This window comes from Rhopalosiphum padi, chromosome 1 (genome assembly GCF_020882245.1).
Source record: "Rhopalosiphum padi isolate XX-2018 chromosome 1, ASM2088224v1, whole genome shotgun sequence".
In the NCBI taxonomy this organism is placed as follows: Eukaryota; Metazoa; Arthropoda; class Insecta; order Hemiptera; family Aphididae; genus Rhopalosiphum; species Rhopalosiphum padi.
Window position 1 is genome coordinate 45,904,270 of NC_083597.1, and position 22,606 is coordinate 45,926,875.

Genomic DNA, 22,606 nt, shown 5'->3' on the forward strand with positions numbered 1-22,606 from the left:
TTGATTTGCATATTGAATGCCATGATTGACATAAACTGTTTTTAAAAGTATGACATTTGGGGGATTTTATTCAACTCATTTTCATGAGATGTTTAAGATGGACAAAAATTATTATTTATTATTTAAATTAATTAATTAATAACAAAAAACATTTAAAATATTTTAATTTGAACTCTTCGACACTATCCAATAATAAACCCCTTCTTCTTTATAGCATGACCACTCTATGTGCAATATATACAATATTCAGTATACACTATATACTATACACTATACGCATAATTTTACGACGTGTTGCATTTGAAGAATTCAATAGACTTACTATTGTGTTTGAATTATTACACTGTTATGAATATTTATATAAAGGAACTGTTCCGTTTTACTAAACAAACTAATAACTATCATAAACTATAACTATAACTATAATTAAACTTCATCATATACACAAATATTATTGTGCATTAAACACTTAATAAAAACAATGTACCTTGAATTAGTTTATGTAACAATTTTATTATTTAAAATGTGGGTTTATTATAAAATTCATACACATTACACATACAAAAATTCTTCATATTATATACATCTCATAACATCTATATAGTTTATACTATAATTAAAAATTAGAAATTAAGTGCTAAGTGTATAGTTTAGATAATAATATTCTAATGTAATATAATTTACAAATATATAAAACGTTCTATTTATTGTAAAAAAAGTAAAAAAATTGTAAAAAAATAGCACATATTCCATTTATAAAATATATAAATACATTATACACTTAAATGTCTATAATATGCTTTTTTAATAACTATCTTAATTTATCGATTATAACTAATATAAAAAAACAACTGAAAACTGTTTTCTGTACGTTCACGCATATTTTTCGAGTAAAAAATTAAAATTCAATGCCGAAAAAAGTAATTCAAACATATTTTCTTTATTTATAGTGACTATTTAATCTTTATAGATTTTACGTTGTAATCGAATCCACAGGATCATGCTCATTGCACTCGATATTAATGTCACTGCGACCATAAACGAATACGTCATGTAAAACTTTTTTGATGAGATGCACAAAGTTCTGTCGCCTGCAAACAGAAGGCAATTGACAATTAATTTATTTTACATAAAAATATAATAATCATCATAATACATCGTTTTACGATGTACAATTGTGTGTAATCGTTATTATACTGCGAAAATGTTATATAAAACTAAGTACTAAAATATTATTATATTATAGAACAATGAGATAAAAACTAATGATATACCTAAACTGTATATAAAATTAAAACTGTTAACGTATACCTATAGCAAAGCTGTTATTATTATTAATATTATTATGATTTAAAGAGAAAAAAACCTAAGGTATTTGGCTTTAGTGTAGTTACTATAGTTCGATAGTTAGAATTGCATAATAATATTATGATTTCGCGTTTATCCTAACCCTATATTAAACAGTAAAGTGAGTATTAAAAAGGAAAAAAAAATGTTACGTCAAGAGCTTATGGTAGTTTACAGTGTAAAACTGAGTTGAAAATATATTTTAAAGAAGATGTAACACTTCAAAAAAAAAAAAAAAAATACTTTCTTATTTTATCAACAAGTATCAGGTATGAGTATATCAGCTGTATAATATTATAATTTGAATTATATTATAAATAGCATAACACTCATAGGAAATATCTATAGGTGTTTATCTTTATACGTATACTCACGCATAAAAATTAAAATTTTACATAATTAATTAATTTTAACGATAATATTAATTTGACGGGAGTGAAAAAAACCAATTGCGCACTTCCTATATTAAGTCATAAATAAAAATTCACTTTATAAGTCATTATCTTCTTTACAGATTTGCGTAGTATATTATTTTGTGTTTTAATCAAATTTAAAGTGAAAGTTAATACTGTTGGTTTTGTAAATAGAACATTAACGCCTACTTGATAATGGGCAATATTTAATAATGGTTTTTCAATAAATATCACTTATCATTAAATAAATACATTTTTAAGAAAAAAAAATAATATTAAATATTATATTATTAAAGAAGTTTATTTACTGTTTGTTATTGACTTATTTGTGAATGCAGTTTCATGTTTTAACTATTTTCCCGTGGCTACATCTGCAGAGTTTTCAAGTGATCAGTTGAAATCGTCTAGATCTTTTAAATTAGTGATTGCGTTGGTGGCGAGTAGTTTATTAATAACACAGTACGATATGTTACGTCTTATAAATTATAGATAACACTTTCAACTTTGAACACAGCATAACACTTCCTTGCAGCAACAAAGGTTATCCCTCTTTGGAAGTACCGAACGACGACGCTAAAGTTTAATGATTTATTTGCTCCGTGATTTTATCAACTATAGGTGCCATAATAATTACTATAGGTACTTTTACATCATTACATGTGTCTACGGTCGCCAGGATGGTTTAGTTAACAGATGTTGAAAGTGCTATATACGTATCAAATTGTATGCGGAAGTTTTATAGATGCAATTCATATACGTTATTATAATATAAAATACAAATGTTAAATCAATGTGCCTATTTTATTTATGTTAATGTCATATATTATAATATGAAAGCTAATTCATATTTTTAGTTACGATAAAAAAAAATGTTCTATTGACTATAGAACGATGCGCTTTGTCAAAGAGTCGTTTACGTTGTTATGGTACACCAAAAAATATCAAAATGCTGCTAACCATGTTATATTAATAACACCACGAAATTGTTTTAATTAAAAAAAATATATAAATATATATTTTATTTCGTTGCAGTTATATTATATTCATTCTTCTCGGAACAATATTAATTTTGTCGTCGACCATCTCTACTTGGGCGCGTATATATAATAGTTACGATTACACACATAATATTATACAATACGATAGAACACGATATTATTGTATAATCTACCGCGCTATATGAAAATAAACCGATTTGGACGTTTAGGCGCGCAAAGGACGACAATTTTTTAATTGCTGCGTTTAATGACAGAATAATTAATATCACATACTATACCTGGGTACCTGTGATATGGCTATTGTACTATATTAATATATGTATTGTCAATATTATTATTATTATTATTATTATCATCGTCATCGTCATTATCATTATCGTATAGTGGTCGTTTTGTTATATTACCCGTCGTGAACGCCTGTAGCGGATCCAGCACGTCGGTGGCGGTCTGATTGAAATTGTCGGCCAGCAGGTCGTCGGGCGAGTATACGTGTACGCGGCCGACTAACATCATGGAATCCGCACTGTCGTCGAACGTATTGATCGTATTGTTCGTCGCAATATTGTGCACGTCTCGTCTTTTACGACCGGGATCGATTTTCTGCGGAACAATTATTGTTGTTATTATTATTACTATATGCGCGTGATCGTGACCTGTGACATCCACGCGAGTGAAAGCCCAGCCAGCCGGCCGGCCGGTCGGTCGTGCGGCTTACTGCAGCCGTCCAGTGTTGTTTATAAATAGGTGTATTATAGTGTGTATGAAAAATTATTTAACAGACTGTGAATGATAATGATAATTAAAAAAAAAAAAAAAATAATAATAATAAAATACCGATTTCGAGGGAGAACGGAGAAATTGGCGAAAAAACAAAAACAAAACATAACCAGCACATTATCTCTCGATTCCCGGCGATTAGTGTTATGCAATGTATAATATTATAATAACGATGCCTTATTGATACGTTGCGCGTTTTACACGCGGTCGGTTTCAAATAATTTTCAATCTTCCGCGGAATCGCCGAAACGACCGGCAAAAGTCTCCGGTGGACATCTGCGCCGCCAGTATAATAAGTATATATAATTATGTATAGGTATAGGTTATAATTATGTAAATTACAGTTTATACGATCTGGTAGGTACCTACTTGTCTATAATACTATGCAATTGCGTATATCGCACCGCACGATATATAATTACAACGTATACGTATGGCAGACAGGTGAGCGTTTATCCGGTGATTCTATACACGGGTACAATGCATAATATATATATATAATATTCCGATCTTTACACGCGGTTTCGTTGGATTTATTTTCTCAGCGCATTTCTACGGCGGTCGTTGTGCGATATCATACATAATATTATTATAATAGGGAACACTGAACACACACACCTTTCGACAACCCAATCTACCTATATGTGTTATATCGGACACGTAAAAAAGCCATCAAAGATTCAAAAGCCATTCTAAACGTCGATTGTTCAACACACTACAGAACTGTTTATTAAGCAAATCGCGTTCGAAATATTGAGCTTGATAAATGTTAATGGTCGTATTATTATAACTTGACAGATTACTTTCGCTACTTCAACAACATCGACAAGACGTATTATAATATTAAATTTATCGTTGAACTTGTGCATTATCGAAATTATCATTATTGTATTACATATTATGCATCTATTATACGTACTTGATTCGGATCTGAACACGGCTGACAGTTGAATTTGCACAGCTCGACGTTGCACTCGATCAACAGGTCCATGACGTCCGGAAATTTGAACGCCTATAAATTATTAATAATAATATTATTCGACAAACTATACATAACTCGCAAGTTATATCGATATCAATATATTATCTATCATCGGTGTCGACATATAGTGGCAGGACGATGTCAAGTTGTTGAACGTATGGTTTTTTAATGGTTAGAAATCGATAAAATATAATTTAAGTACCTAGTATGGAAAATTTTATTTTTCACGGGTAATTTTTTAATGGCAATCTACAATATTATACATGGAATATATATCTTGTACACTATAATCATTATATAATCAGTATATAGATGCGCAATAGTGCAATTAATACTACAAACTAAAATACATTATAAATTAACATTTTACATTAATAAAAGTTTTCAGGCATTATTTTATTGTTCTAAAAAATATCAAAAAATTGAAAGATTTTATGCTTATATACTATTCATAGCATCTCTTTCTAGATTGTCGAACGAATACAAAGTATAATATATTATTCAATAACTTAGAGCGGTACAATACAATTCACACTTACTATACATTATATAGATACGTACTTGGAAGTATGCGTAGGCTATCAACGACCCGGTAGCCGGGTTCGTCGTTGTCTGGAAGCTACCGAAAAGTTTGGGTTTCGCCACGCATCCTTGAGCGTCAGTCAGCTGCAGTTGATTGCCCGACTCGGGGTTGTTGTCACGGGCCACGCATTCTCTCACTAAGACGTTAAATCCGGGGTCACCATCGACCGTCACGACCAACGTCATGGTCTCGCCGATTTTTACCAGACCGTTAGCGATCGGAGCGAATGGTCCTTTGCCCGCCTGCAAGCACACCCGTCGTAAATGGTGTTAGTAAAGAAAAAGTTAAAAAAAAAAAAAACCAAATAAATAATAAAATAAGGGCATAGTTAAACTATAGTAATACTATATAGTATTTTGCGCAAATATTATAGTACTTACTAAAGGAATTTAGAAAAAAAGCAATCATAAAAAAAGTATATTGATATAAAAAGTAATGGCTAAAAACAGTAAAAAGCATATAGAAAAAAAGTATACTGCAACTATATATATATATTCTTAATATTTGAATCAAAGTATTAAAAAAATAAATATAATAAAATAATAATAATAATTTTTATTATTATTTTAATAATAACATAATTTGATAATCATAATTCATTTTTATAGTAACAGTACCTATTTCATATTATAGAGTCTGCGTTTTAATGTTGCACAGACTATTATGATGTATAATAATATCCACTAGGTACCTAAATTAGTTTGTGTTTAATAAAATCTACATTAAGTAGGTAATAATTTAACTCTCACAAATGTTTTTAAATCATTTTGCATTTTCATATTTTTCTTATTGGTTTACTCATTACTATTATTAGGCAGTTATACTACATAATATGTCGACGATTTAAACGAAAGATTAAACGATTGTATTAATAAAAATATAAATTATGTTTATTTTTGTAAGTACAAGCATAGTCTTTTTGTAATTGGTTTTTTTCAACTACTTAATGTTTTCTTAATACTTTTTAGACAGTACTTTCTATCATACCAATATTATTTACAAGTAATGTCCTACTCTGTTTCCAAATACATCATACATAATATAGGTACCCACCGGGAAACTGTATTATAAATGTACTATGTAATTGTATTGTAAAATTCATTGTACGGCACTTTCACAACGAAAATCGAACATAAATTTTTAAATAGATAATACAATAATTTATATTTAGGTAGTGTGCTGTAAAAAATATATTATTTATAATGATTTGGTTAAATTTATTAAAACGCGTAGGAGTTAAGTATTTGATTGAAACGAGCTTCAAAATAATAATAAAAGCTACCGTGATAAAGTTTGAATTAATTATTAAAATATAACATAATAATAATGTACAAACGGTGGCTTGACGTATAATTTTATGTATATTTCAATCCATTAAAGTTTAATATTATTTTTGCTCAAAAATTAATTACGTGTTAAATTTTTTAACGGTTTTTCTGTTTAAATTAAATTTTATTTTTACAATTTCACCAAGTATCTTATAATAAAGAATAACCGACAGTGTTTTTAAGTTATTATAAACATAAGTATTATTATCATCCCATTGATTTAATTATTTAATTTAACACAACAGATTTACACCTGCTCGTTGTGTAAGCATTTAATGAAAAGCACATTATTTATCTAAAAATATTTCGTTTGGGGAACACAATAAATTGTTTGGCTTTTGTTAGTCAGGTGTTAGTATATATATATATATTTTTTGTTATTTAAAAATACGACTAAAACAATAATATCGTTGTTATTACTTGGATATCGAGTCGGGCAGTCGCCGTATCTCCACTGAATGTCACCACTTCCTGGTTCAACATACCGATATTCAACGCGATGGACAGAGCTTTGTTCAAATTGCCTTCCCACAGACATCTGACACTACGTATGACGTCCCAGACCTAAACGAATTTTCATGATTACGAGTGTACAATAATTTATATACATAAATTATGTATACACTATATACATAATACTGTACGAAAAGCGCGATGGTCGAGACTTACTTCTTGTATTCCCGGTTCGTTTTGTATGACCAATACGTTCTCCAAGTATGCCTGTTTGCCCGAAGAGAAATCATCGACGAAACGTGTCCCACAAGAGTTCAACATCACTTTGAACGAATACTTCGTTTGGCCGGAATTCGGGTTCACATATCTGCACTCCGGTGTGTTGTAGAACCCCTGCGCGGAACAATAATTATTATGTGTTTATCAGCACTCAGCAGAGACCGAATATAATATAATAATGACATGTTAAAGCGTTCGGTATTTCACGCGGGCGGGTAAATGGGGATTTACTAGGAATTTGCGTGCGCCCAACGACCCACCGGACGCTATGCACGGATCCTATACATTATACAATAAATAATAATCATTATTCTGCCAGCACAGCAGCCACTAGCCTGTGGCAGATTTTTCGGAATGGTGTGCATTTGTACATAGAAAATAAAAACTGTTGTTATTATTAATCGTATACAATAGAAATTCGCAAATATTTTTTGATGAAAAAACCTTAATTATATCGATGATGGAAATAGCTTAAATAATTGCTATAAATAATATTTATTATTAAGTCAGTAGAAGCAAATAGACATTTTAATAAAAAAAAATTTAATTTAAACATTTTAGTTTTAAATAAAAGTAAAATAATTTTCACTTATTATGAATGTAAAAAATTCAAAATATAAGTACATATTTTTTTATTGTCTAGAGGTACTCAGACACGTCATAGAAAGCTCATAAGTCAGCCATAAGCTAAAAATAAACGATGTACTTATTACTATTTGAGCGAAAAAGAAAATATATATCGCCAATAACAAGCAAATTATTAATAATTTTCTATCATATTGACGTAAGGATATTAATTTCTCACATTTTCAAAAACTGGCTGGAAAAAGGGATAGGAAACTTTCATGTCGTTGGATTTCAAGGATGACTTTAAAATGTGTATATCCCGAAGAAACGTAGTTTTCTTATGATGATTAAATCTTATAACGCGATTTTGATACACCTACATAGAATAATAATTAATCATATTAACCTTTGAGTAAACAACGCCATCGTACGGTCTATTGAACTCGACGTTGATGGTCATCATGTCTTTCGAACACTGCACGTTCATCTCGTGTATGTGTGGTGGATGTGAAATATCGTTGGTGTTGAGTTGGAAGCTTTGTGGATTTTGAAATTGTGGTCGCAGTGGTGGATTAGTGGCTTGAAAACTGGTCGGCACGTCCACGAATCCTGGAGTTTGTGGTGAGACGTCTGGTGACAATGAGGGTAGTGATTCCTCAACCGGTGCTAGAGACTGTAGCGGCGTATTTTCCGAAGATAGTGGGGGTGGTGGCGTCTGACTGGGTTCAGAAATGAAAAATGGGTTTGAGGTCGCGGGTGGAGTGCCGGCGGGCTGGTATTGCGATGAGGTCGTCGGTATAATGAACTCCGGTTGGGGTGGTGGTTGCGGAGGTAGATAACCCCGGTAGTCCGATTGACCGGGAGAGACCACGAACGGGCGAGGACGCTGTTCGTTGTTGTCCTGGCGAGCTAAAATACGTAATAAATTTGTTATGATGACACTTCACTTAGTTGGTATAGTATTGTATAAAACATATTAACTTTTAAGTGTCGTATAAAACGATACATTTGTACGGTCAAGTAAAATATCGTAAATCGATGAACGTATGATTACGATATAATAATAATCGTGTAGATCGAACGATAGGTAACTGATTGTCTTATGAATTTCAATATAAAATTCGTTCAGACCATAATAATACATAGGATTAGAGATGGATAATTTAATACGAATTGTTCACATTCTTTACGTGTATATAATATATTATATAATGCCAAGACGGCAGTCCATTTAATTCTTTTATATGGTAATTCAATAATTTATAAAATATGAATAAATGATATTACCTGAACGCTGGTTTTGTTGATTTTGATATCTTGTCTGTAACCATGTGAGTATATGGTCCACCGTCTGATCCATAGAATTTGGAGCTATTTGAGCTACTTTCGTATGTATTTCTGAAATTTAGACAAGTCAAATAAAATATATTAATAATGGGCAGTATGCCCATTGCACTTTCCACTTTGTCAGTGTTTACCTCTTGCTTTTCGTATGTCATCGGATTTGACGAATAGAGCTCGATCATACTCCACGCCCAATACCTGAAAGACAATTACGTTATATTATGGTAATAATGTTAGCTATTATTATTTTAAGTGTTGTCACTCGGTTTCTCTTACTGCGTTGCATATCTGTGCAATGATTAACAAGTTCGTCGCCCAATGACGGGTCATCGTGAGAGATTGATCTATAAAGATACATAATATATATATATATATATGAATTAATGATCTTTATGTGTATAGAATATAGATATATATATATACATTAACATGTAGAAATAGTTTTCAATAATATAATATAGATCGAATTTTCAGGTGGTTAGAGTGGGAACTCGAGTTACCGACGTTTTTATTTGAATTTGATGGATTATCTGTACTCCTTTCACCTGGGGTTTTTTTAAGAATTCGTTTTTCAAAGATTAATAGTCGAAAAAATTACGTGGTTCAATACTTTTTTTAACGAAAAATATTTAAAACGAGACTTACGCCAATAATATATTATCTTATTATAATAGTAACATAGTATAATAACAAGATTATTATTAGAAAATAAATTGGAATTTGAAAGAAAGAGAATGGGTTACGAGCCCGTGGGAGCCGATGTATTGTAGACACCCGAGGAATAATGATAATTTGATGAATATTTACCATAAATACCACAGTGCGAGATTCTACATTGTTAATTATAGATACGTACGAAAGTTTCTAAAGTATTCGTTTTTTTTTCACATCTAACAAAGAAAGTGTAGATATTTACAATAATTTTTTAATACATTCAAATAAAAATCTTATACCGGTGATTCGATATCAATAACCATCATTTATTAACTATAACCACCAATCGTAAATTTGAAACCATATTTATCAAGTATAAAACTATATTTGCTTATCTACTATTCTTACAAGTTAATCGAGATTCGATTTGCATTAAAATAATTAAATTATACATAAAATCAATATGTAGGTATTTATTATAATATGTCATACATATTATTTGTACGAAACTTTATATTTGTTTAGTTTGTTGTTTTAAATACCAGAATTAAAATACAATAATATTTATTATAAGTTGTAACATTAATTTTATTTTAGACTTGAGTAATAATATATAGTTTGATATTGATTTGTTTGGAATAACTTTACCTACTGTTTACAACAACAATAATAATAATAATAATAATAATAATGTTTTTAGATATTTTAAATGAAATAATAGTTTTATTTTATGGTTACTAAGTTGTACTTAAAATGTTTATATTTAATTGTATAAGTTTTAATTATAGTATAGTCATTAAACAAGTATGAAGTATTTTTATTTGAATACAAACAAAACTTAAACGAATTTATAGTTGAAAGTAATTTATTTACTTTTTATTGGATACTACGTAGGTAACTTAGGCATTAATTCTTAATAAGTTATAAATACAACTTTTTACTATAATATAGCATTTACTAAAGTCGACTGTTAGAGCATTATTACTTGTTAGGAAATATTTATTTATTTTTAGTTTATGAATAAATTTTTTAGCAAAAAATAAATCTATCACGTACTACCTTATATAGTTTAATTTTTGGTTTCATAAAAGTTTAGTGAATTAAATAGTATTTAAAAACAAGTGATTAAATATAAAACTCGGTACTTTTTTAAATTTTGGAGACTTGGTGACATCTATAAATTATACGTTTCCAATATATTGTCTTATTTTTAAATATTCAACAAGATGTGTAGAATTAATTCGTAAACTTTAATAATAATTTTCTTTAAATATAAAAATGTTATCCTAAATCGACTAATTATTTTTATTTTTTATTATATTAGTCATGTTTTATAATGGGTTGAATTAAATTAAGATTGAGTTTAAAACTAAATAAATGTTGAATTTTATATTAAGTAATTATGTAAATTATTCAAAATATTTAATTAAAAACATTTTATATTCAATTATGAAATATTTGTATGAAAAAATATATCTAATATTTATGCTTATATTTAAGATACTAAATTAATTATTTGATTTAATTGGATTACATCAATTATTAAACATCGTTTCATAATACTGCCACAAGAACCTTTAGAAATAAAAACTTATATATCCCGAGGAGATTATTATTATTTGATTATTTTACGACGGTTTTTGGTATAAAAATATAACGAACACAGAAAGGAATGTTAAAAAACCCTGCACGTGATTGCAGATCATTATCAGAAGGAGACTCATTACATCATTTTTTTTTTCTAAGATGAGGAATATTCTTTGCGTTCGGTATCATCATTGTAATACGAATAACCACCGTTATTAGCAGTACTCTTTCTCTATCGTGAGGTCATTCATTAGCATTTCAACTTAATTTTATTTCTTCTAGGCTTATATTATATAAACAGTATACATTGTGGCTTGGTATTTCTCTCGGGAGATACCAATGCAAATTATACCAACGCAGTTATGCCGATAAAAAAAGTACATTATTATTCAACCTCTGTATGCGTTCAGTCTAGAAAAAACCCTAAAAGCCCATTCCCCGTTCTCGCGGTATTTTTATTAATTTAATAAACACGATATTATGCTTATGTGTGATATATGTAAAATACTAAAACGAGTGCATTTTACCTGTGCTAACATTCGTTTTAAAGTAAATTTTCAAAAACATTATCATATACTATAATTATATATACATAATCTTTCGATATTGTTCATTATTATACATTATGTATAAATATATATATATATAATATTATATATGTTTAGAATACATAAATAGATATGTCATATATTTTAACATCGTAACTATATCACTAATAATTATACACGATAAATAAATAGGAAATGCGTTCAATATTTATATTTTAAAATTAATTATAGAATTCCGTTAGTATAATATATTGAACATTATCATATACATATTTACATTATATAATAATAGGTAATAATATATTTTTTATTTATAATAATTTTTAAATAGCTATTTAGCTCTTTTCATTTTCCAAAAGATTTATTGAAAAATAACAATGTACATTCGGCGTTCTAAAAATAAAATATTGATATGTATATTGATATAATTAATTGTTTTATTTAATATTTAGAAAAAAGCCACGGAGACGATGGAAATTTGCTGTCATAAATATGATGGATTATAATACATTGATTATATTAAAACACCGCAAGAAAAAATATTTGAAATTAGGATAATAATTTGTTGTTGGTAAATTTGTATTATTAAATTATATAATTATATTATAGTGATGACTTATTATAAGTAATTATTTTAATTGCCAATATTTTTTTTTAGGTATAATATATTATAATATAATTATTAACTATATTTAACAATGAATAATTACGATTGTATATTTGCAATTGATATAGGTACATAAATTGCAAAACTTAAGGCCTAAACTATTTTAAAAATATATTTTGATGTACGATTATTGTTAGATTTTAATAAATAAAAAAAAAAAAATAGTAGGTACTCGTAGTCGTACATTTTAAAGTATTTACTATAATAATTGTATACGCCATATGGCATGTTCGGCGATGATCAAGATATCTGATAAAAGTACCTCGACATGTTAAGTCACAAGATACGTCAATGTTTACCTCTAGATAAAATATATAAACATTTTTTAAAAGATGCTAGCTAGATTCTATAAATATACTTCAAGAAATATATTTTTAAATAGTTACTATGTAAAATAAAATTTCTAAAATGTAAAATACTTCAATATAATTTATTTAACTATTAGTATAATAATATAAGTATTTTACATATATTGTATATTCTCTAATGTTTATATTTACCGAGTATTGGTTCAAGGTTAATACACTTTATTTCTAGACGCATAATGATAAAAATTATACTACGATTGATGAAGAATATTAAATTTTTGAAAGACAATTTTATTCATAAATTATCATAAAAGATTCCACTACAATCAAGAATAAATAAAACATTAGAAAATGTAAATAAAAAATTAATTTCACACAATTTCAGTTATAAAAGAATATTCTTGGCATCATGTAGCAAAATATAATAAAACAAATTGTTGTAATTCATGCAGTTCTAAAATTGTTGCTATCTCCACTATAGCGAAGTGTATTAAATATTTTCGAAGCTTATATTTTGTCATAACTATTATACAGTTATATTATTTTAACAATGTAAGGAAGTCATAGGAATATTATAAGTTCTTTCGTCGATCCACGGCAGTGTAACATTCATCGTGTTTGACGAAATTTTAATGTTACCTGTATACATTTTACGAAGTACACACCATTCACACGTACATTGTGTATAATGATAATAATAATAATAATAATAACAACAACAACGTGTATACTACAGTTGAAATAATTTATGTGGGTGTAAATGTGTAATCGTAATGTATATAGATGTGATATAATTTACTCGTTATATCACTTGCATTTTCGTAGAATCACTATAATTTATAATTAAACAAGACACCTATATACATATAATATTACAATAGTGCGTACCTATTTTTCATTCGACTAATTCTACCGCATAACGTAATGTAACACCGTATTTATAAGAAAGGAGGGGTGAAAAACCGTGAGACGTATTTTTGCGTACGGTGTAAAGCCATTTAATTACTGGACACTCTGGTTTATTGTTATTTAATAAACCTATTTTTAATTTCTCGTGTTTTCGTCTTACGTTTTTCGTACATGGAAAATTTTCAGAACAACAATATTTAGCAATCGCGCCCGTGTAACAAGTTATTTAACTATATAATACACGTCCGCGAGCGAGCGCACACACACACACAACAGTTGGCCGTTAAACGCGGAATTCGTTATTAGTATATTATAATAATATGCCGAATATTATGCGTCGCGACGTGACGAAATATAAACTACCATCGTTCGAGTTCAGAGTAGGTACTTGCGCGTTATGTATTTACCAAACAAATAAACGAGGGGCTGATCTTGACCGAATAAATTAGTTTTTATCGCGTGCATGCCCCTTTTGCGTTTTCGCTGTGAGAAACGAACCGAGTGGTCAGAAAACCCAAAAGCGTTTCCTAACGGGGTTTTTTTTTTATCATTATTTCTTCTATCGTACCTACCACATACGCAACGATTAAAAATGCCAGTGAATTAGAGCAGTATATTTTCATTTTTCAAAATAACACGTGCCGCTGCTATGCAAGACAGTCTTGGATTATAAATAATAATAATAATAATAGCTCTACCTACGTGGCTACGTATAATAAATACTGTAGGTGGGTAGTAGGTACTTTTACAGATATTCTTGTAATAAACGCGTACCAAGAAAAACGAGTGTCACATTCTCAGTGCACAATAAACGTTATAATAAAGTTTAAACAGATTTTTGTTGCTGCAAAAAATCAAGAGAACCCAGAAGAATAAAATACATGTTTATTTTTATTTATACCATCCGAATATTTTCAACACGATATTTTCGTCATCTCAAAAATAACTTCTATAGAATTATGAGTATGTAAATATTTTTTGTTTATCCAAAAGAAATTCTCAATAATTCTATTTTTCTCGAAGTTCAAGTTACCATGAATCGTTTTCATAGATGTGAATTTATTTTGAGAGCTTTATGCTTTGACGTATAAAAATTTTTTTTTATTTTAATCAAGATTAAAGTTAATTTAAAATTTCTACGAAATTATAAAGCCGATTCCAGAGAAATGTAAATGTAAAATAATAAATAAATTTAATAGAAGCATTTATTTTGTATTGTACGTTTAAAATATTCAATATTGACATACTACCTCATTTAATATAAACTTTAAAACATATTTTATATTTTTATTATTGATTTATAATACAAAAGTCATTAACATGATAGGGATAAGCAAATCGTATTTTTCTAAATGTTCCAAGACATTGCTTTTCAAGTACAAAATCATTTCACATATCAAATAATTTCAAAATTAAAAATTAAATTTTATTAGCATTTATTTTATTTTTTTAGTACATATTTCGTTTTATAAAAGTGGATGAAGTTCAATAAAAATTAGTATAAGCTATTGAAAAAAAAAATTGTTTTATTGTTTTTAGATTTTATTACATAATACGGAGGTAGGTCATTCTTTTAAGTTATGTTATATTATTAGTGTTTTATAAATTATATTTATAAAGGTATTTTTTTTTTTCGAAACATTAAAATCTACTCCCCAATGGCCTATTAGATAATATTTTAAAATATATTTTTAAACTTATATTGTAAAATAATTAATTTTATTAAAGTAATGTATTTTTAAAATACTTGAAAAAGTTTAAGCATTATTTTGATGTTTTATTATATAAAAATAGCACATGGAATTAAATATGTAATTAATTTTTAAAAATTTAATAATTTTATGTGTAAAATTTAAATTATTTTATGTTTGTAATGTTTTTTTATATTATTATACATTAAGTAAAAGTATATTATTATGAAATATTATCTATTTATTTAGTGTAATAAATCCAAAATTACGTTTGCAATGATATGAGAATTTATTTCCTAATGTGTTTATGAATAATACTTAAAACCATTCGACTTGCGCATCACATTTACAATGTTTACTATAGTCTTGAAATTATAATTTTGTTTGTAGGTCATTTAAATAATAAAATGCAACACGTTTCATAATTTGCTTTTCATAATTCGGCTGTGAGAATTATACCAACATTTCCCCTGCAAGAATACATTTACACCGCAGCTAATAATATGAAATCCCTAAATTAAGAGACGCTATATTATTATATCTTTTATAAATATTATGTAAATTAATGAGATGTTTTGGCAAGATGTGCGCGCATAACTATAATACACTGCAGGAAAAGTATACAAAATAATACTGCAGGTGCTTATATTATACCTATAGAACACTAATGGCTAATGCACCCGATCGTAAACTTGATTCGTTTGCTCCAGCTATAGTCTACAGAAATACCAAACCGTAAAATTACTTTCAAAATAAAAACAATTCCTCAAAAACTCTTACAACAGTAATTTTTTTTGTGGATATAATATGTGTACACTGTACAATGCGTATAAGATTATTATTATATCGGCGTGTCCTAAGTGTCCTAAACAATCAAATACTTTGGAAAAACGATTTATCAAAAAAAAAAAAAAATTAGATAAGTTTATGGAGGCGCATCTATATCAATGCGATCGTATCGTAAAAACATCAAATTAAATGAAACATTGATTTTATAATCAAAAAAATAACTCTGCAGTAATCAAACAACCGTACTATATAAACGTGTACAACTTGTACATCGATAATATAAATACAATAATACGTAAAATGATTATAACATACCTTCAATAAGGTTAATAGACAACTATAGCCGACAGTGTGCATCGAAAATATTTGTTTCGTTTCAGAAGATTTTTACATATTATGACTATTTAAATAATACACGGACGAAATTATCCGTTTTTTTTATTATGCAAATATTATTAAAATGTAATCTCGCACGGAAAAACACACAATTGCATATTCGTGTGTATATTATACATACGTACATAATAAATTATATAAATAAACTTCACATTATACTGTTTTGCCGTATATGTACAATGTACATTTCGTATAGCGGCGCGTTTGTTTTTGTTGCGCGCGGGGAAGTAAAGCAAAGGAAAAAGTGAAAATGCATAAGTCACTTGACCCTCTCTCCTACCCCCCTCGGCAAAGGTCATTCGTCGTCGTTCCGTGAAAGTGTCTTCGCGGATTATCACGATCCACCGGGACCAATTACGTCGCGATGATGGTTATTTCGTAACGTTTTGATTTCCGGCCGACCGACGACGGTAAAGAACTTCACACTCGAGTAGCTTATTTATTATATTACGAGGTAAGTGTATAGGTACACTTATAATATATAATATTACATATATACACAATACACATAATATTATATTATACGTAGCGGTTGTGGTGTGTGCGCATATTATAGTCATATTTCTCCTTTTTGATTTGTCATCAGCTCGGAGTGTTTAATTTTCGGGTGATCGTGATCCGGCTATTTTTGTCGGATTTGCATACGAATGGATGAGCGATGAGCGACGCGTTTTTCGGAAAATTTGCCGAGACAATGTTTGCTCGCGGCAAACACGCGAAACCATTCGGGAGAACAGTAACTATGTATATTGTTGTACGCTCTATAAACCGTCTTATGCGTTGAATCGTTTTATTAATATTATAATTATTTTAACTATTATTACCTATATAAGGATCATACGAGATCGATGAGTGTGCAGTGTTTTCAGCGGTTAGGTCGCGCGCATATCAAGGTCGACGATGAGTGACGACTCACATCAAGACCTGTGGATACAATCGTATTATGCGGGACGACATACTCGACAATTTACGATTTACCGCCGTATCCACCTTTGTGCACAGCCTGCAGTAGTGGTCCGAGAATAATTTATTGGAAAACCGATCGATCGATCGATGATTCGGCTATTAAATGCAACGCGGAATTAAACCCGTCGACGATGGCACGGCAAGTCGTGCGCGGGCGCGGAATATCTCACGGCGATTTCGATGGGCTTATTTTCTGCAGTGTCGTCGTTGATCCGATCCTTTGAAACACTTGTCGAACTTTTATGCCGACATCTTGTCGGGGGGAAAGTCTACTACCACACTACTACTGCGCACGACTCGATGATAAGTGAGCGGCAATATGGTTCGTGTGCTGCGGGGCGCAGCGTTATTATCACGGAAGATGTCAAAAAACGCGATTTTCTCTCATCGATCGGCGTAAAATCATCAGCCGCCATTGTAGACTTGTTAACGATAATAATGTAAAATATTAATATCGTGCTCCGTTCACATAACGATGTAATAGTTTTATTGTAATGTTTTACTTAATATCGTGGTCTCAGCTGCAGTCTCCGTACGCAGGAAACAATGGAAAAACATTTTTATTAAAACCAATAATCGAGAACGTTTCTGTTCACGACGGTAAAAGTAAGAGAATATCAAAGTTGTAGACACAAACGCCGAAGTGCTTGCGTTTTAGAAGGCGCGTGACTTCTTATTGCAATAAATTCGTAACGCGCTTCGAGGTATGAACGTAATGTTATTATACGAAAATTAATAAATATTCATATTTTGACGTAACGAGCGATGTTTTTGAAAATAAAATAATGGTCAATCATTGTTTTCGAACGGTATTTTAAAATTATTAGATAACCTATACTTTAATGGAAACATGAATCATTTATAAGTATAATTCGTAAGGAAAAGTTTAAGATTTGGCTATTTTTATAGATTGATAATTTATCTATTATTCTATTTAATATACAAATGGTTGAATTATTGCACTAAGACACAATAAAAGCTACACAAAATTGTGCGCCAGATATCGAAAATAGGTCAGTTTATCAAAATTGTTTTTAATTGAATCGAGATGAAGCTAAATCGAACCTTCCAGAAAAAGGTACAAAACAAACCCTTAAAAGGAATTTCCACTTACAATATAGACATAGCCTGTAAGAAAAATCATTATAAGCGTTTTGAAAAAAAATATGAGTAGATAAGAAAATAAATGAAAATTCTATGGTACGTTTTCCTGCACATTCTGTGAGTCTTTATCAAAAGTGAGTATTATAGCTAACTATATTATATAATATAATATATAATATGATAACGTTTTTATTTGATTATAATTTACAAGTGAATACGTTATGTGCAGTTAAACACTTTAATATATAGCCTTAATTAAGTTATTTAATATTTATAACTACAATACCTACTGTATGGATATTTAGAAAAATATTCGAATGATTTTAAAAGTTGTTCTTAATAAATTCTCAAATTTTAGAACATTTAATTGTTTTTGAATTATGCTGGGTTATGTAATCAATCATTAAACATTTAATGAATCAATAGTGAGTACTTAAACATTAAATAGTTGTCCATAATTGTACCATTACATTTTAATGAATCATTTTTTTTATGCAACTCAGCATTAGTACCTTAATACACAATTGAACATTTAAACAAGAAGAATACCTACGTAATTTAAAAATGATTTACCATTAAATAATAACATTAATGTTAGACAGAGTTGTATAAATATTATTTGTTATTATTATTATTATTATTATTTTCATTCATTATCTAGTTTTAACGAGTCTACGTAATTTAAGAAAAGCAATCAAGGTTGAATAAAAAAATAATGTCTATAAATTTATAAAATTATGCTTGCGTTTTTTTAGCTCTAAATAAATACTATAAAAACTCAGTCTTTTTCTAAAAAAAAAATAAATGAAATAAAAACATACAACAAAAACATAATAATAACATTAACAGACTATAATAATTGTTATTGATTTAAAATCGAAAGGTATATTTTAATATTTATAACTTATATATTGATTTATATAACGCATAATTTATTAAATTACGTATTTGTTTTGTTATAAACATAACGAATTTAATTCAACCACAGTTCATAGTAGTATTGTTACTTACTATACATAACATAATATTATACAATTATTAAAGTTTAAATATGTTAATTTATTCATTATTGATAACAAATAAAATAATAAATATTATTTTATAAATATTAAATAAATGTATTATTGAAATTTGCAAAATAATCTAAATATTTTTATATGTATATTCTATTCATTAATTTAGGGTTATTGATATAAATACATCATGATAATTATAAATAAGAAATAAATTAGGTACATTAGTAAAAAAAAAAAACACTTGGATTCAATCTAAAGAAATTTGTATTTGAGCCAATTATTAGAATTAATTTTAATTCATATAACATTAATTTTTCTATAGTTTTGATTACATAAATAGTTATAGAAGTATGTGATTAAGCAATTTTTTGATAAAAATTTTAATCACCATTATTGTCAAAATAATTATTGTTGTAAAACACTAAAACCTAACTGGCTGTCTTAAACTCACTAACTAAAAATCAATTGATAATAACCCTGTGCATTTGAGGTATGTTAATAATAATTATAAATAATTATACATCGTAAATATTTATCATTATTTTTTTAAACTTAATATCTATATATTTTACTTAATTTACTGATGGATTTTGTAAAGTTTACCTCAATTAAAATCGCATATTAAAAATTATATTTGAGTGAAATAATTTGTTTTCATAAAGTTAAAATGTTATGACAGGACTATTCAATTTATCATATTATATTTTATTAAAAAGGTTCGATGTAATGTGGTATTTTAATTGACTTAAAACTTAGTTTATCCTTGTTATTGTTAATAATTAATAAAAAAAAATTTCTTTAGTCAATCGATTTTATAATTTTGTATCTATATATACATATAATACGATTAATAAATAAAATTAACTATTTTAAATAATAATAGGAAGAATTTAAAGTTTGAATTTGGAATAAAGAATATACACGTATATGTTATAAAACACTGAATTTAGAATTTTTTTTCTTAATTTTGATCGTATAAATACCAAAACAATATTTAAGAATTAGAATATCTAAATTTAAATGTTAATTTTATTTTATATTGTATTATCATAAATCAGTTAATAAAACAGAATAATATTATTAATATTTATTATATTAGAAAAAAATTGTATAACCTATCCCGTGCATAAAATAATTATATATTTTATTGTTTTCAATTTCAATGTGACAATAGAAAATTACAGTATTAAAAATCCTATTATGAGTAAAATTGAGTTTATCCAAAAATGATTAATTGGTTTAATTTGTTCTTATATTTCGTTGATTTCTTAAATCATTTCGAGATTGTAAAAAAATAATTTTGCATAAATACAATATTCATTTTTAATAATAATATTACGGCAGGTACATACTATAGATATCTACAAAACTTTTTTTTGGTTTTTGACGACCATCAAAAAAATAAATACTTTGGTATTGTAAAGTTCAAGTCTCAAAATCTGCCAATTTTAAAAGGGGAATTTTATTTTAGAACATAATGCTTAAATTTAAAATGTTAGACGAGGCTAAAGAAAAAATATTTAAATTAATTACAACATTATTATCATAAATTTAAATTGTTCAGAGTAACTACTTTAAGAAATTAAAATAAGAATAAGTTATTGAAAGGAGTATTGTCAAATATTTGTATTTAAATGTTTAATAATGTATAGGAATGTGTGTTACATTTTTTATTTTCAGAAATATCTAATATTTACTAGAAGATATTATTTCACACCTACACGTTATAGTTTTTGTTTTTAAGTAAAGAAAATACTTTCTAAGTATATATACTCAACGATGTAAATTTAAGTTCCAGTGAAATATATTATAGATGTTTCGCTCTGCACAAACTTAATATAATATAAAATATTGGATTTCTATCTTAATACTTATACACTACCTATAGTTGTGTAAAAAATTCTTTGATTGGCTAGCAATGTATAGCACGTTTCACATTATAGCCAAGTAATAATTTTGATTGTTTTGCAATTGTGCAAAAAAAAAATCATCCCTATAACACAATTATTTTGATATAATATTGAGAATCTAATACTTAGGTTATTTTTACTAAAGCAATAATTTATAATATGAACCTTGTAATTATTTATATTCACCCCGATATACGTGTTTGATTGAGTGTGATATTCAAAATTTAAGTGCCAAGTAATACAATCGACAATCGACTAATTATTTTTTTTAAATATAATATCGTTTCTCGTGTGATGTGGTTTTAATAAAAATGTCGTTTGAAATTTTTTTTTAAAATTTCTAACTTACCTTAGTTTAGAAACTGTTAGAAGTAACTGTGATTCTGACAAGCACAAACACTATTTAAAAATGGTTAAATAAATTCAAAAATAAGTTTTTAAACACAATATTATTGTTGAAAAACAATGTTCTCCTTTGCATTCACCTTCACAATTGGTAGGATCCAATTCGCAGACGTCTGCTTTTATATAGCCATCTCTTAAGATATGTTTTTAGTGGAGTGGTATAAGGACTTTCATTTTTCAAGTATTTCTCTACATAATATACGAAAAGCAAATAGTTGTTAAACCTTTTATCCACTGTCATTGCTAGGTACAGTAGGTATATTGTGTGGGTTTTACAACCAGTTAAATAAATAATAATACATAACAATAATTAACATTTTTTTTTAAATTTAATTTTAATGTTAATAATTTATAATGAACAATAAGTTCTTATGAGCAGGGACAAATATCAATCGCGATTCGTCGTCATATATCAAGTAAAATAATACAAACAAATTTTATTAAGTCCCTATAAAGCATATTATTACCAAAACACTATAGATTCTCATAAAAAACAAAATATTGGTGTTATTCCTATAGAAATCTATAGATCAAATAATTTTGATTTTGATAATGTGTAGATACTAGATATTATGCATAGGTAAT

At 27.7% G+C, this 22,606-nt stretch overlaps 1 protein-coding gene across 3 annotated transcripts; it reads right to left on the reverse strand.

Annotated features, from left to right (window-relative positions):
• Positions 1 to 482: 482 nt before the first annotated feature.
• LOC132917293 (uncharacterized) lies at positions 483 to 22,108 on the reverse strand. 3 transcript variants are annotated; one of them, XM_060977971.1, is made up of 11 exons: positions 21,966 to 22,108; positions 9,348 to 9,415; positions 9,206 to 9,269; positions 9,015 to 9,107; positions 8,134 to 8,636; positions 7,098 to 7,274; positions 6,849 to 6,992; positions 5,079 to 5,342; positions 4,455 to 4,547; positions 3,163 to 3,358; positions 483 to 1,091 (listed from the first exon to the last, which is right to left on the reverse strand). In XM_060977971.1, the coding sequence occupies exons 2-11, from the start codon at positions 9,399 to 9,401 to the stop codon at positions 958 to 960; spliced, it is 1,722 nt and encodes a 573-aa protein (XP_060833954.1). In that variant the 5' UTR covers positions 9,402 to 9,415; positions 21,966 to 22,108; the 3' UTR covers positions 483 to 957. The 3 variants fall into 3 exon arrangements, with proteins under 3 accessions (XP_060833954.1, XP_060833953.1, XP_060833952.1); XM_060977970.1 differs by having other exon boundaries at positions 9,015 to 9,110; XM_060977969.1 differs by having other exon boundaries at positions 9,015 to 9,125.
• Positions 22,109 to 22,606: the final 498 nt, after the last annotated feature.

Coding starts and splice junctions, on each gene's coding strand:
- LOC132917293 (XM_060977969.1), bottom strand. CDS start 9,401: ATGACCCGTCATTGGGCGACGAACTTGTTAATCATTGCACAGATATGC. Junction 4,548..5,078: donor TAGCCTACGCATACTTCCAA/GTACGTATCTAT, acceptor AATAATTTATAG/GCGTTCAAATTTCCGGACGT. Junction 3,359..4,454: donor CGTGTTCAGATCCGAATCAA/GTACGTATAATA, acceptor ATTGTTCCGCAG/AAAATCGATCCCGGTCGTAA.